General features: G+C 36.3%; 1 protein-coding gene across 6 annotated transcripts in view; it reads right to left on the bottom strand.

Moving 5' to 3' along the window:
• PPA2 (inorganic pyrophosphatase 2) overlaps window positions 1-17,774 on the bottom strand; it is a 105,968-nt gene that overhangs the window by 47,969 nt on the left and 40,225 nt on the right. For 5 of the 6 annotated variants that reach the window (XM_065907380.1, XM_065907381.1, XM_065907384.1 and 2 more), the window contains one exon: window positions 15,630-15,756. In XM_065907380.1, the coding sequence (XP_065763452.1) occupies window positions 15,630-15,756 (127 nt within the window). Of the gene's footprint in view, window positions 1-1,584; window positions 2,062-15,629; window positions 15,757-17,774 lie in introns of those variants that run through there. The other variant, XM_065907386.1, reaches the window with a different exon arrangement.

Raw genomic sequence — 17,774 nt, 5'->3', positions numbered from 1 at the left:
CATCAGGTGTATTTATTTCCAAATACTCATGCCAACGAAGTCTATTGTTATAATTATGAAATTTAATAAAATGTTATATAAGGCAGTGACTTTATTAGTACAAAAATGAGATTTTGTTCCTATAAAATTACTGTGAATGTTTTTGAAAGAAATCAGTAAAAGAGACTGTTAAAAACACTTGCAGTCAAAGTAGGCCTGGGTAAGTTAAAGACGAGACAAAGACGGAAAAAAAAGGTACAATTATGTGTGTCAGTCACGCTGCAAATGAGGATTTTAGATGTGAGAGGTCAAGGACAGCTTCTAACAAAAAGTATTTTAGTAAATTCTTAGATGAAGTGTGGGAGCGACTCATTCAAACCTCCAGAAAAGGAGTCCTGGGAGGAAGACTGGGTACCAATATTCTGAGGTATGCGTGCGCACTGAATGCTTGAGGAGACAGTAAGAAAGCCCTGTATCTGAGCCGAGTTAACTAAGAGAGTTAGGAAACGAGATTACAGAAGCAGTCATGTAGGACTCCAGGGGTCACACTACGGACCTGACTTTGGGATGAGACACCATACAGGATTCTGGGCAGAGGAGTACGTGTTTTCAGGAAGAATTCTAGTTGTCTTTTAGGGAAAAGATTGTGGAGAGGAAGAAGGGGAAGCAGGAAATCCAACATGAGGCTACTGACTGTGCACGTAGGTGAAATATGATGAGGGTGGGCTTTGATAACTGTAACTGTAGGAAGGTGGTGACAAATGGTCAGTTGTGGATTAATTTTAGAAAATAGAACTGAGATGAATCACCAATGAAAGAAAAAAACAAAAAATAACAAAACCCAGTAAAATTCAGGCTTACATAACATTTAAAGAATCAAAGAGCTAAAATGGACTCGTCTGTAACATTAAGTAGCAATTCAAATGATAATACAGCTAAAAGCAGTCACCTAAATAGGTATCTATTAATGGGACTTCTCTGCTGGTTCCGACGGTAAAGCGTCTGCCTACAATGCGGGAGACCGGGGTTCAGTCTCTGGGTTGGGAAGATCTCCTGGAGAAGGAAAGGGCACCCCACTCCAGTATTCTTGCCTGGAAAACTCTATAGATGGAGGAGCCTGGTAGGCTACAGTCCATGGGGTCGCAAAGAGTTGGACACGACTGAGTGACTTCACTTTCAAATAAGTATCACCCTGTTTTTAAAAATTTTCATAATAGGTGTCTTAAGTTCTGACAAATAGTGTACAGCCATGATTTACACTATCAGCGAGCTGTTTCCAAATTTGAAAGTTTAATTAACAAAGATTATATGGAATCTCCCTAATAGAATTTTTATATTAAAACTAAAAATATATGATTAACACCACCCTTATAGCAGAAAGTGAAGAAGAACGAAAGAGCCTCTTGATGAAAGTGAAAGAGGTGAGTGAAAAAGTTGGCTTAAAACTCAACATTCAGAAAACTAAGATCATGGCAACAGGTCCCATCACTTCATGGCAAATAAATAGGGAAACAGTGGAAACAGTGACAGACTTTATTTTGGGGGGCTCCAAAATCACTGCAGATGGTGACTGCAGCCATGAAATTATAAGACACTTGCTCCTTGGAAGAAAAGCTATGACCAACCTAGACAGCATATTAAAAAGCAGAGACATTACTTCACCAACAAAGGTCCATCTAGTCAAAGCTGTGGTTTTTCTAGCAGTCTTGTAAGGATGTGACAGCTGGACAATAAAGAAAGCTGAGAGCCAAAGAATTAATGCTTTTGAACTGTGGTGTTGGAGAAGACTCTTAGAGAGCCCCTTGGACTGCAAAGGAGATCCAACCAGTCAATTGTACAGGAAATCAGTCCTGGGTGTTCACTAGAAGGACTGATGCTGAAGCTGAAACTCCAATACTTTGGCCACCTGATGCGAAGAACCGACTCACTGGAAATGACCCTGATGCTGGAAAAGACTGAAGGCGAGAAGAGAAGGAGCCGACAGAGGATGAGATGGCTGGATGGCATCACCGACGCGATGGACATGGGTTTGAGTAGGCTCCGGGAGTTGGTGATGGACAGGGAGGCCTGGCGTGCTGCAGTCTATGGGGTCACAAAGAGTCAGACACGACTGAGCAACTGAACTGAACTGATAGCTCTATATCAATTCATTGGAAATTTTGTAAATTTCTTTATTAAACGCTAGGTAAAAGGCAAAACAGAAATAATGATGCAGTCTAACAAATTTTTAAGTTCAATTTGGTTTTTTTAAATCCAGAGTTTTAAAATAAAATAAAATAAAATCCAGAGTTTTTCATTTTAATTTGGTTTGTCTTAACTAATTTTGAATTAGGAATTTATAAAAGCAAAGAAATTAAGTTAAAATATCTTAGTTAAAACCTACCACTTTATTTCTACAGACATGAGAAGATCATAATACTTTTAACTTTTTAAAAGCAATCTTTATGACTTTATCTTATCCCTTCATTAGGGATATTGTATACCTTTCAACATGTAATCAAGTTTCTTTTCAGTATAAACCAATTGATTTCTTTCTAAAATGTAACTGAATATTACAAACTGTGCTCTAAGAAAACAAAGGCTTGATAATTGACTCTTTCTAATCTTTATTATAAAAAAATACATTCTCAAACAACAGGAGTAGTTTCTAAACACATGTGTTTGTCAAGATTTCCATTTTACCCAGATTTCAGACTTAAACATACTTTAATGTTCTATTTTTGCCAAATAAGCAAATAGTAATGACATAAATGAGGTAAAAAACTGAATTGATAAGGTTCATTTTATACCTACAGCTCACGAACCATAAGAGAGACACAGAGTGTGCATGGACTGTCTAACCTATGAGATCTTTTTACTCTATAGACATGAAGGACACAATGAACTTTAAAAGTAATTATTCACCAAAAACAAAAAAAATTAAGAAACTTCAATCATGAGAAAACCACAACACATTCTGTAATATCTAAACCATTGATTATTACACAACATTTTAATTAATTAAGTATTTTAAATGAATTTAAAGAGAAGGGAGTGACAGAGGATGCGATGGTTAGATGGCATTACCAATTCAATGGACATGAGTCTGAGCAAACTCTGAAAGATAGTGAAGGACAGGGAGCTTGGCATGCTGCAGTCCCTAGGGCTGCAAAGACTGAACATGACTTAGTGACTGAACAACAACAATAATAACAATTTTAAAATAATTTAAGTAACTCTCCTGACAACCAAAAAAGAGCCACACTCAGTCCCCCCAATTTTTGATATAGATAGTGACTATCAAAAACAAAGAAACACTTACTTATTAATAATAACTTTGGTACCAACGAAAACCAAAGTCTCACTTAGAATATTCAGAAAATAATGACAGTAAGGATATTCAAAAAATTTACAAGAAGAAATAAGGTAAACTAGGAAAAACATTCTGTTTGGGATCAGAGTACTAAGTTCAAATTTTAGTTCTAGCACTCATATCTTGTGTTATTTTGGAAAAATACATTACTTTGTCTCTTCAAAACCAAAGTGGAGAAAAAGACATAAAGCTTGTGATGATTTTTAATAAATAATATATTAAAAACTATGGAATAATTCTTAACAAATATTAATTCCCTGCAATCCCTTAAAACATTGTCCATGGGATGCAGCCAAAGATACTCAAAAGGAAACCTATAACTTGACATGCTTTTATCTCTGAAAAATAAACAAATATGAATTAATGATTTTAAAAATTACTTAACTTTTTTGCTCATATAGTTATTTTACTTTTCATGTACATAAGTTTATTGAAAAATCAATGTACTTAGACGTTGTAGTTCAGTTGCTCAGTTTTGTTTAACTCTTTGCAACCCCAGGGACTGCAGCATGCCATGCTTCCCCCTGTCCTTCACTATCTTTCAGAGTTTGCTCAGACTCATGTCCATTGAATCAGTGATGTCATCCAGCCATCTCATTCTCTGTAGTCCCCTTCTTCTCCTGCCTTCAATCTTTTCCAGCATCAGTGTCTTTTAAAATGAGTCAACTCATTACATCACATAGTCAAAGTATTGGAGCTTCAGTTTCATCATCAGTCCTTCCAAAGAGTATTCAGGGTTTATGTACTTAAGGACTGAGTGGTCTGATTTCCTTGCAGTCCAAGGACTTTCAAGAGTCTTCTCCAACACCACAGTTCAAAAGCATCAATTCTTCAGCGCTCAGCTTTCTTTACAGTCAGACTCTCACATCCGTACAAAACTACTGGAAAAACCATAGCCTAGACCTTTGTCGGCCAAATAATGTCTCTGTTTTTTAACAGGCTGTCTAGGTTTGTCATAGCCTTTCTTCCAAGAAGCAAGCACCTTTTAATTTCATGGCTACAATCACTATCCACAGTGGTTTTGGAGCCCAAGAAGATAAAGTCTGTCACTGTTTCCATTTTTTCCCCATCTATACACCATGAAGTGATGGGACCAGATGCCATGCAAGAGGCTCTTCAGTTCCTCTTCGCTTTTTGCTATAAGGGTGGTGTCATCTGGATATCGAGGTTACTGATATTTCTCCTGGCAATCTTGATTCCAGCTTGAGCTTCATCCAGCCCTGCATTTCACATGATATAGTCTCCATATAAGTTAAATAAGCAGGGTGACAAAATACAACTCTGACGTACTCTTAACCAATTTGGAATCAGTCTATTGTTCCAAGTCCAGTTCTAACTGTTGCTTCTTGACATGCACACAGGTTTCTCAGGAGGCAGGTAAAGTGGCCTCGTATTCCCACATCTTTAAGAATTTTCCACAGTTTGTTGTGATCCACACAGTCAAAGGCTTTAGCATAGTCAATGAAACAGAAATAGATATTTTTCTGGAATTCCCTAGCTTTTTCTATAATCCAGCAAACATTGGCAATTTGATCTCTGGTTCTTCTGTCTTTTCTAAATCCAGTTTATACATCTGAAAGTTCTTAGTTCATGTACTGTTGAAGCCTATTTGAAGGATTTTGAGTATTACCTTGCTAGCATGTGAAATGAGTACAATTGTGCAGTAGTTTGAACATTCTTTGGCATTGTCCTTCTTTCGGATTGAATGAAAACTGACCTTTTCCAGTCCTGTCACCATTGCTGAGTTTTCCAAATTTGCTGTCATCCTGAGTGCAGCACTTTCACAGTATCACTGTTTATGATTTGAAATAGCTCAGCTGGATTCCATCACCTCTACTAGCTTTGTTCATAGTGATGCTTCCTAAGGCCCACTTGACTTCACATTCCAGGATGTCTGGCTCTAGGTGAGTGATCACGCCATCGTGGTTATCTGGGTCATAAGACCTTTTTTGTATAGTTCCTCCGTGTATTCTTGACACATCTTCTTAATATCTTCTGCTTCTTGTTAGGTCCATACAGTTTCTGTCCTTTATTGTGCCCATCTTTGTATAACATGTTCCCTTGATATCTCTAATTTTCTTGAAGAGATCTCTAGTCTTTTCCATTCTATTGTTTTCCTCTCTTTCTTTGCATTGTTCACTAAAGAAGACTTTCTCATCTCTTCTTGTTATCCTTTGGAACTCTGCATTCAGATGGGTATATCTTTCCTTTTCTCCTTTGCCTTTTGCTTCTTTTCTTTTTTTTTCTCAGCTACTTATAATGCCTCCTCAGACAATCATTTTGCCTTTATGCATTTTTCCCCACCTTGCGTATGGTTTGGATCACCGCCTCCTGTGCAATGTTACAAACCTTCATTCACAGTTCTTCTGGCACTCTATCAGATCTAATCCCTTGAGTCTATTTGTCACTTCCACTGTATAATCATAAGGGATTTAAGTCATACCTGAATGGCCCAATGGTTTTCTCTACTTCCTTCAGTTTAAGTCTTAACTGTGCAAAAAGGAGTTCATGATCTGGCCCATAGTCAGCTCCCAGTCTTGTTTTTGCTGACTGTATAGAGCGTCTCCATCTTTGCTCGCAAAGCACATAATCAATCTGATTTTGGTATTGACCATCTGGTGATGTCCAGGTGTAGAGTCTTCTCTTGTGTTGTTGGAAGAGGGTGTTTGCTATGACCAGTGTGTTCTCTTGGCAAAACTCTGTTATCCTTTGCCCCACTTCACTTTGTATTCCAAGGTCAAACTTGCCTATTACTCCATTCCAGTCCCCTATGATGAAAAGGACACCTGTTTTTGGTGTTAGTTCTAGAAGGTCTTGTAGGTCTTCATAGAACTGTTCAACTTCAGCTTCTTTAGTGTTAGTGGTTGCAGTATAGACTTGGATTACTACGATACTGAATGGTTTGTCTTGGAAACGAACGGAGATCACTCTGTCATTTTTGAGATAGTACCCAAGTACAGCATCAGACTCTTTGCCTGTGAGGGCTACTCCATTTCTTCTAAGGGATTCTTGCCCACAGTAATAGATATAATGGTCACCTGAATTAAATTAGCCTATTTAAGTTCACTGATTCCTAAAATGTCAACGTTCACTCTTGCCATGTCCTGTTTGACCACTTCCAATTTACCTTGATTCATGGACCTAACACTCCAGATTCCTATACAAATTGTTCTTTACAGCATCAGACTTTACAATAGATATATCCACAACTGGGTGTTGTTTCTGCTTTGACTCCATCTCTTCATTTTTTCTGGAGTGATTTCTTTGCTCTTCATCTTTCAGTGTCCTATCTTTTTGCTTTTTCATACTGTTCATGGGGTTCTCAAGGCAAGAAGCTGAAGTAGTTTGCCATTCCCTTCTCCACTTAGGGGCTTCCCCTATGGCTCAGCTGGTAAAGAATTCACCTGCAATATGGGAGATCTGGGTTCGATCCCTAGGTTGCGAAGATCTCCTGGAGAAGGGAAAGGCTACCCATTCCAGTATTCTGGCCTGGAGAATTCCATGGACTGTATAATCTGTATAGTCTGACTCGCAAAGAGTCAGACACGACTAAGCGACTTTCACTTTTTCCACTTAGGCACAGACATGAATAATATAAATAAGCACTAAAAATAACGTATTCATAAAGTTCTTCTATAAACATACTATTTTTCCTTATGGTAAAGACCAGTCCTCAAATGAATTTGTAACTAACTTCTTACTTAATTTGTCATATTTACCTTTATTTCTAATATTATTGCAATTGAGTTTTTACAGTTTTTTTCTAATATGTTTAAGTTAAATAATCAACTTTTTTAACACTTAAAACAGAGAGGAATTAAAAACAATGCTCAACTTTCCAAAGCATTTGACTTTACAAAAAATAGACACATCTGACAAAGTTCAGGCAAAGAACTCGTGTTTCAACACGTTCACTCAAGTTAACCCACAGCAAGATAGATAAATTATAAAAAAGGAAAACTTAAAATACTTAAAAACAAAAAAGCACCCTGTTGACTCAATATGGAACAAAAATACCTGTCAGGTAAAAGCAGGATAATCATATGATTTATTGTATGTATTGGAATATCTGCTAGAGCTAATCAAGCTAATACAAACAAGGATTTTACAGTAGTTATTATGAATATGCCCCAGGACTTTCAGGAATATATGAAAGTTCACAATGCATTAACATGTGGAAATCTCAGATGAGGTAAAAACTATGAAACTTTCAAAAAAAAGAAGACAAATGATGGGTAGTCAGAAATGAAAAATGATGAATTTCATAGCAGAACTTGGATATGTCAGAAAAATCAGGCAAGTAAAAAACAGAACAATGGAAATTATGAAGTCTGGAGAACAGTAAGAAAGAAAGACTGAAAAGACATGAAGAGAGTTTCAGTGACCTGTGAAACAAAGAGTGGTCTAAATATAATAGATACAAAAATTAACTTAAAATCGATTAAAGATCTGAAACCATAAACCTCTTAAAAGAAAATACAGGCTGTAACCTCACTGACATCAGCCTTAATAATGTTTCTGTGGCTCTGACTTCAAAGGCAAGGAAAACAAAAGCAGAAATAAACAAATAGGACTACATCAACCTAAACAGCTTTTTTGAGCAGCAAAGGAAACCATCATTAAAATGAAAAGGTAACCTACCGAATGGGAGGAGAAGCTATTTGCTGGTTGTATATCTGGTGATGGACTAACATCCAAAATATATCAAGAACTCATTACAATAACAATACAACAATAAAAAATCCCAATTCAAAAACGGGCAGAGGATCTGAATAGACATTTTTCCTAAGACATACAGATGGTCAACAGGCACATGAGAAGATGTTCAACATCACTATCAGGGAAGTGCAGATCAAAGCTACAATGAGATACCACCTCACACTGCTAAAATGGCTATTCTCAAAACGACAAGGAATAACAAATGTTGGGGAGAGTATAGAGAAAAGGGAGCCATTGTAAACTGGTGGGAGGACTGTAAATTGGTCCGGTCACTATGGAAAACTGCATGGAGACTTCTGAAAAATATGGAGGCCAGGGACATGTGTGGGGAGACGAACATCATCAAATTTGGTTAGGTGATTTCATCTCCTAACTGAACATATATCAAAACTGTCATCAATTATTCTAGTTCCAAGACTGGATTACCTAGCCAGCAATGAAGAATAGATTAACAGAACGGTTTTCAACTAGAAAGAATCCATAAAATCACTCAGGGAGATTTATCAAACTATATATCATGCACACCTCTAACTTCCCACCCACATCCCCATGTGAAGAACTAACTGTACCTCCATGAAAAAGATAAGAGAAAAGAAAGTGAAAATGCTGTTTCTCTAGCATTATTTTCACAAACGACAACATGAAATGAGAAAAGCATTATAATTAGATGAGGATTTTTGTTTCTATTTTTAGACAAAGGCCAGTAACTCAAATGTAATGCCATATCTGCTTACATTACTTAAAAAAAAAAAGAAGATAATAGATAACGTGCTTATGTTTGAAGTTCTGCCCAAAGAGAGTAAAAAAGAAAAGGAGTTTCCAACTCTATGGGATGCTACCAAGGGAAGTAACATAACCGCATAAAGCCCTTGTCCCGTTACTGCCGAGGCTGCTTTCACAGGCCTAAACACGTGCACGGCCGGCCTCTAAACAAGGTCCACGGGAAGCAGGACATATGCTTCTAATGACATTTTATAAACATTCACAAGAAATAATAATTGCATCCTGTAATACTCACTGTATTTTCTGCATCTAAAATAGACATTTCAGCTCAGAGAACAGTTTTAATAGTTATACTACTTGGGATCTCTCAGAGGTTCTCATGTTTTCCACACTGTTCTACATATCTTATCAATGCCTATACTAAAAATATATACTAACATCATGAAAAAGTGGAAATTAATACACTTCAAAATAAGTTAAAACCAATCATAGCATTTCTACATAGAAGACTATCTATACTGTATCAAAAAACTCTCTTGGAAAAGACTTGGTAGATTTCTTTCCCGAAATATAAACATTCATTATCATTTCATGAGAAATTTTACATGACCAACAAAATGAAAACCATCCAAGTGCCTTGTATGTAGTAATCCAAATGGTTTTCTAACCTAATTTTAATTGGAAACACATAATCCAGTGGCTAAAAGCTTAGACTTTGGGTCAGCCAACCTTTCACTGAAGTTTCAGCTCCACCATTTAAAGCTTCCCTAAAGCACCTAAAATCGTGCCAATATACCCAAGAAATCTATTTCATGGTCCTGTAAGTGTTTTGTTAAGCACTAACTCTGAAGATAATTTAGGTCTTTCTATTTTAAAAGAAGACGGGCTAAAAATAATGGATTGAAATATTCCTAAAACAACCAAAATTTAGAGAAGAAAAACTCTAGGGACCATTTACTGATTAGAGGATCAACCCCACAACGTTAGAGATGAAGAACGCTTCAGGAGGTTATGTGACCTTTCCAAGATCAGATAACTCATACAAGAGAAGGTTTTAGAATTAAGGTCTCCTCTACTCTTCACATCATAGGAATATAACTGAAGCCTGAAAAAACACTGGGAGAGGTCAAGGTTCAAAAAAAGAGGCTGAAGATTCCCAGTAATTTAATTCTATTCTTAATTATAGTACATTTTACTCAATTTGTTCCTATTCTTCAACCACGTCCTCCCACACTCCATCCCTACCCACCTATGCCCTATTAAGCCATACCTATTAATGAAATCAAAGGAATGAAGATCAAAAGAGCCATCGTTTTTTACTAGAACTTCTAATCATAATTATCCCACCAATGCTTCAATTATTTAAGAGCAAGTGGTCAGCACTCCCAGAAAACCAAGGCCACAGACACTTTTCTGAGGGGCAATGCGATCCAGGGGTGAAGAGCATGGGCTCTGGAGTGCAACTGGATTCCAGTGGCTCCCATAAGCCTTTAGAGAAGCCACCAACTGACCCCTGCCCCCAACAACCAACGTCTCAGTTTCCTAATTTGAAAAAAAATAGAGAGAGAACACTAGCACATCTTGATTGAACGTAGGCAAACATTAAGCAGATATTGCAAAAGAAGCACTCAGCATAATTACTAGGCATACAGTAATTGTTCCAGAAATATCAGCGCTCTGAGGATGACAACAGTGACATGCCAGCCCCTATCTGCACCAAGTAGATGCACAGGAAAGCAAACAGAACTCCATCCTTTCAGGTTACAGAGGTTAACATGAATATTTTCCCTTAAGATTACTATGCTGTGCCTATCTTTCCCTAAATGACAAGATTAACTTGTTTTTCAGAAATTAAGGAAATCAAGTATCAGTTAATTTGGCTTATTTTTAAAATAATAATTGAAGGGGCACTAGAAGTATTTATTTAGCACATGAAAATTTAAGTCAAATACATGTGGCCTTGAAAGAAAATGAGCTTTCCTGGTGGCTCAGAAGGTAAAGAATCTGCCTGCAATGCAGAAGACCCATTCAATCCCTGGGTTGGGAAGATCCCCGGGAGAAGGAAATGGCAACCCACTCCAGTGTTCTCTCCTGCAGAATTCCATGGACAGAGGAGCCTGGCGGGCTACAGTTCATGGGATCGCAAAAGAGTTGGACACGACTGAGCGACCAACACTTTCTTTCTCTGAAAGAAAATAAAAGAAACTACATAGTTTGACTTTCAAATTTCTTTAAACGTAAGGTGAAATTTTAAAAATATGAAATAAAGATAAATTCTGATAATTTCAGGACAAGTGTAATGCTGGCCTTTGAAAAAATCCCAAAAGCCTCTTTTAAATAATTCCCTTATTACTCGTGATTTATTCATCCCAGAATGTATCTACATCAATATAATTATTCTGCTTATCAATTTTTGAAAACTTTAACATCACTGCACAGGCAGTGTTTATTACAAGACAATAGACAGCAGGTTTCATTTAATACCAAAGAAAATAAATTTTTATTACTCTGCAAGTTGACATAGCTTCCAGGCTTAAAATACCTTCTCATGACATTACTTTACCTGACATAAGGTCCTTAGGCATCGTTGGCAGTTCTGAAGAGGCTCAAACATCTGTTTGGTGAGTATCTGAAGCTTGACATTACAGGAACTGCTTGCTTTAACCAAAGAAATGACATATGCCCTAGGATTACAATTTCAATCTTCTTAAAAAGCTCTGAACTTGGTTATTTCATAACCAAGCACTATTATCCCTAACAGTCAAGGCATTATCTAGTAACAATTAAGCTGCCCTACATAAGGAGTCTTATTAACTCTTACAAATTAGGGTACCATTAGGAGCATTATGGGTTGGAACCTAATTATAGGGCATTAAACAGTCTTGGTGCTCTTCACGTGTTAATGAGCCAGTCAAAGTGCCCAAGTTTCTATCAAACAGTATAAGGAATTTGTTTTCAAATGTTATTTAGACTTTTTTTTAGATTTTCAAAGTGGCTACTCCAATTTCAGGAGGCAAAACTTGAAGATTTAAATAATAATGTTAAAATGACAAATATAGCTAGCAACCAGCTTCTAATTGAAATGTGCTGTCTCATGAAAGGACATTTTTAGTTCAGTCAAGTCAAAGTTTAAAAACCTATACACATTAAAACAGAATATTACAGTCTACTGAAGTCTGTACATGTTCATTAGGATCAAAGAAGTTATTATCTAACAAATAAAACAACACCAGAACTTCCTTGCAAAAACATAAATGTGTCCAGATTAATATAAAAAAAAAAGATAAAGTGTACTGTCTATAAATTGTCTTTGTTTTCAAAAAAGAACAAAATAGGTACTGATCATGTAAAAAACAGCTTTTAAGGTAGTAGAAATGAATAGCAGGGATTTATTTTTTAAATGTCTAAGTAACAATTAAAATATATAGGAAATAATAAAAAAAATTTCTCTATACATTTCTACATTGCACACATCTTCAGAAAACTACTGATTTTTTTTTTTAAATTTCCAAATAGTTACCCTTCCTTACATGGTTTTAACCCTTCTTCATATTGAATAAAAATGCCAAGTATAGATGACAATGTTTAAAACTGCTAAAAAATCACTTACTCCTTTGTGATAGAAATTTCAACTCATATACAGTAACTTCTGCTTAAGGTTACTGCATTAGATATTTTAAGATTATTTAAGTATAAGTTGACCAACAAAACAAAAACTATTTCTGACATGTATAGACTCTGACATGCATGAGCTCAATTTCCTAGGCATCTTCCATAAAAATTTTTAGAAAGGTACACCAGCCAAAAATGAAAATAAAGAAGAGAATATGAAAGAATCTAAGAAAGAATAGGACTAATAATCCAGCAAGGCAATGAAAAGAAACCCCATGATGACAGCTAGGCAGCAGACTTAAGAATACAGACTGTCCAAAATCAGTCATTCAATAAACAGCACAATAAACGAAGTGAACGATACTCATATAATACTGTAAATGCCATTCAGTAGTTTTCAACTATCAGATTTAAGAGACAAAACATGATAAACAGCTATGGTGAAAGAACAGAACCTACACATTTAAATGTTGACACCACAGAACTCATAGTATAGCTGAGGGAAGCTGGGAGGTAAGGGGAAGAGAAGGAAAGAAGGGTAGAAACCTCAATGTCCCAGTTTTACACTGGGCAGCCATGAGTTACTGCTCAAAATTAATGAAGCAATAAATATAGTTTGAAGTGTAATACCTAGAGCTATTAAGTAACAGGAGAAGAAATGTGGTAACAAAATTGAGAAATGTATAAGATGTTAAATTTCTAATCTTTCAGAGCAGCAACTTAAAAGAAAAGAAACAGAGGTATGAGGCACATTGATTACAGAAGAGATGCTACCAAAATCTTGTGTTTGTGATTTTAGAAGGTAGACATGAGAGGGACGTATAATAAAATGTTTATAAGTTACTTGGTTTAAGATTAAATACTGTTGATTTATTTTCAAAGATTTACAGTAGATAGAGAATAGCATCAAACTTTTAATATCTATTAGCTAGTATTTATTTAATCATATGAATCCAAACATACATTCTTATGTCACTACATTAAAACCATGAGTTGTTACAAGAGACATTTCCCCTAATCTCAAAATCATGAAGTTGCTTTCTTTATTTCTGAGGTCCCCTCACCCTTGCCAAGGTTCTATTTTTAACCTGTAACAGTATATAAAATAAGCCATGCACTTATAATACTTAAACTCCTCCTGAGCTATAAGTTATGTATCTTTAGAAGATGAATTATTATGATACAAGATAGAGCTATTAAATATTGTGATCAAGTCATATAATCTGATTTTGTAAAAATTTCCTCACAAATTTAGGAAGCTTTCAAACCCTGTGTTAGTGAGCATCGCTCAGTTCTCATCCCCTCCAATTCAAGAGAGATGCTAAAGAAAACAGAGAACACACCAGGCTAGGGAGTGAAGAAAAGAGTAAGGTTAGGAATGATCTCTGTCCATTAATATTTGCATTCTAACCTTTAGGAAACTCTAGGAGTAACAGACTTATCCTATGTAATTTGGTTTCAAAACTGCTACTTACAAATACTGTAAAAGTTACACAAACATATGGTAGATGGATAGCAGACTATAAAATCAGACCAAAATGAGTTCAAGTCGTGGTTCTACTACTCAGTAAAAGTGCAAACTTGGGCAAATTATTTTAATCCTTTGAGAGTCTTCTAAATTAAGAATAATAACCGGTGTTTGCATACGTTAGGGAATTTAAGATGTTAAATCACACCTCCAACAGTACTGGGTGAAGAAGTTTCCTTAGACCCTCAGGCTCTTCAGTTTACAGGGACGTTCGTCAGCCCAGTTTCCTGACTTTGCTGTGCCACATCACAAGTGAATTAGCTGAACGATCTGTTTCTGCCGGCTGTTTCATCATTATGTCATCAGGTCTCATTAGAGGAGAAGCTAATGTATTATAAAAAGCTCTTAAGTTGGATATTTCCTCTTGTTGCATATACATACACATATATATGAGAAATATGATAATAGGCAAACTCAGGGCCAAATAATTAGATAAGAAATATATATGGTTTAATACGGGCTCAGTCTCATTTTAATTGTAGTTTTCATGTTTTAGTTTTGCCCCTGAGGTTTATGTACTTCACCCTATCAGACCCCTTCCTTCCTCAATTGCAAGCAATAGCATAAAATTTCTCTTGCTCCATGTTCAAGGAAAGATTTTAAATGCACATAAATTAAGAGAAAAATGTGTTAATGAGTTTCAGTCAATTCAGAAATGGTATACTTTTCAGTTTATCTAAGAATTGAGATCTAGAAAAAAACAGGATCCTGAATAAGGATGAAACCAAAAGCAGAAAGGTTAGAAAAACGGGGGGAAATTGGTGAAAGAATAATAATAGTGGCCACATATTCAACACCTGATGTGACAGCCAGATGCTTTAAGGAAATCATCTCTCATACTGTGAACAACCTCACAAGTAGGTATAATTACCTCCACCGATAGACGAGCAAGCTGAAATTCAGAAAGGTTAAATGATTTATCCAAAGTCACTTGGGTAGGAAGTAGCACAGCCGGAATGCAAACTGAAGTCTGTCTGACTCCAAGGAAAGTCAACTCTTCATCACACAAACTATTCTGGGAATTTAAATTTCCAGGACATCAGAATTTTGTGAGAGGGCAGTCATCTTTGCCTTCAATTGTACAAGAGAAAACAAAACCGAGGTATAAGAACACTTTATGTCCTCGGTGGCTCTCCTAGTCGCTTCCCTGGTGACTCAGATGGTAAAGAATCTGCCTGCAATGTGGGAGAGCAGGGTTTGATCCCTGGGTTGGGAAGATCCCCTGGAGAAGGGAATGGCAACCCACTCCACGATTCTTGCTTAGAGAGTTCCATGGACAGAGGCATCTGCTGAGCCATAGTTCATGGGGTAACAGACACGAGTGAGTGACGAACACAGCCAACAACACGTCCTTGATGAACACCCCCCCACTTTATTTTCTCCTGTTTTTCAAATGAATAAAATAGAGATTTAAGAAAGGAGGAGGGTGAGAGGGAAAGAGGTGAGGGGGAAGGAAAGCCATAGAATGTACTTTCTTAGTGTGAACTAACATCTGTTTGTCTGCATCTGTTTCCTTCTCCTGTTCCTCCCAGCAGTATGACAACGCAGACACAATCATACTGAACTGCCCTTCACAGTCCATGGAGAGAGAATTAGGAAAAAAACATACATTTAACTCCCAAATATACACATTGTGCTTACACAAGCCCCTTTTAAACTCTAAGAATCCCAATGACACAGTGATCTGCTTCTGTTTCTGCAGAGTTCCAGACTTACCATGAAACTTTGAGGCTTCAGGATCATTCACATTGATAGCAATTAACTTCCAATCTGTTTCACCCTGATCAATAAGAGCCAAAACTCCAAGGATCTTCACATGAACAACTTCTCCACGAGAAAGAACCTTTAAAGAAAAAAGAAACTCAGAATCTGCAAGGCTTTGGAGACGTTTACTCATATATTATAAAAATCCATATGAAAGATTAAAAGCACTACAGATTGAAACTTAATAAAGCTTTAATAATTAAAATTATTATAAACTCAATCATAAGCCTTTTATGATACACTTTTTAGAATAGCTATCTTGAGCCCTTTTTAGAAACTGAAATTATGTACAGATCTTAAAATTTAATGTAGTAGGCCTAAAAACTCATAATAAGCAGGAAATAAAGCCACGTACATCATGTTATAGTATAAATCTGGCTTCTGCTGACTTGGGGGTAAAAAAAGATATGAGAATTCTTTGAAACTGCTTAACAGTACCTTTTTTTTGCAAACTATATTTATCAGTTACTAATGAAAAGTAAATTTTTACCATATCTGAATGCAGCCTTAAGATAATGAATGACAATCAAAGAATTATGAATATGTTAAAGATACAGACAAAGCAGATTTCACAAAATGTGTTAAAAAGATTTTAAGAGAAATCAAGAAATAGCATGATGTTGAAGCAGATGTTCCTTGTGCTAAAGAAAGTTATTTCAGTGGTTCCTTTAAGTTGCCAATACCAAGTTTATATGCATGCATTCCTTCTATAGCCTTTTATTTTTAAAGGTTTATTTGGCTATAGAATTTCACTGTAAGCTGAAATCTGAACACATGCTTCAGAATAATTCCTTCAAGATTTAAAATGCAGCTTTACAACTGGAAATCAAGGTAGGCAAATTAAAGTCACTGTTGTGTCTTGAAATTATTTGAGAGAAAAAAGCAGATCTTAAACCATAAAGTCAAATACATCTTTTCCCAAACATTTGCAAAATCAATCTACAATCTTAATATAACCGGCATGAAGCTGAAATCAGTTTATCGAACAGATTAATGTGACTGTATAAACTAAACTGAAATACAACTTTTAGGAGAACATACACAACTATACTGACCAGATTCTCACATGTTTAAGCTCTATTAAGTACCCAAGCACTGTATTAGACACTATGTATACAAAAAGAAAGCAGCTCCTTTCTTAAAGGTTTACAGTTGTGTTGGAGAGACTTACACACCTCGTGCCAGGAGGTCCTTTATAAAACAAAAATGTTCAAAGTTATCACATAACCATCAAGGACACGTGACTCCACTGGCTAACTCAGTGATAAACTAGATCACTGGTTTTCAACCGGAGGCAGTTTTGCTCTCTAGAGGACATCTGGCAATGTCTGGGACACTCTTGGTTGCCACAACTTAGTGGGTATTATTAGCATCTAGTGACAAGAGGCCAGGGATGCTGCTCAGGATAGTCTCCTGTAACAGAAACATCCACCCAAACTGTCAACAGTGCCACAGCTGCGGAGCCTGCAGTAGACTCTGGGGGCAGGGATGTCTATCAGAATTACTGGAAACCATATGGTTTTTAAAGGCACATTCTAAATTGTTTTATATTTATTCATAAAAATCAATTTACTTTGAAATTTCATATAACTTTGAGACTTTTACGGTTACAAGGACAAGCAGGAAGCATGTCTGGGCATTATCAAGTTTCCTCAGAAAGATAAATGCCCTCTGATCTCACAAACAACAGAAGTGGGGGAGACAAAACACCGTCTTGCTATATATATTACACATGTAAAATCTGAAAAGAAAATTCTCTCAATCAAAACAAAAACTCAGGATAAGATGCTTAGGGACAAATGGTAAAACTCTAATAAAGAGCCCAGAATTCAATTCAACAAATTTTGCAGAACACATAATGTTAGACATTCAATGAATAATATTTCTCAAAGAACTTAGTCTTAAAAATATCTGCATCTGTATTCTAAGTCTACGATCAACTTCCAAGACTCTGCTCCTTTTCCTTTGCCCATTTACAAATACGGTGTTAAAAGAGGCTTTCTTTCTATGATGCTCCTTACAGGTGATTTAAGGACTAGCCAGGCACAGCCAGGCACAAGATAAAGGAGCGCAGCCTCAACACCAGGTCCTGCCTGG

The sequence above is a fragment of the Muntiacus reevesi genome, chromosome 16 (assembly GCF_963930625.1).
Source record: "Muntiacus reevesi chromosome 16, mMunRee1.1, whole genome shotgun sequence".
Classification (NCBI taxonomy): Eukaryota; Metazoa; Chordata; class Mammalia; order Artiodactyla; family Cervidae; genus Muntiacus; species Muntiacus reevesi.
The sequence above is the reverse complement of the archived record's forward strand: the minus strand, read 5'-3'. Positions and strand labels throughout refer to the sequence as shown.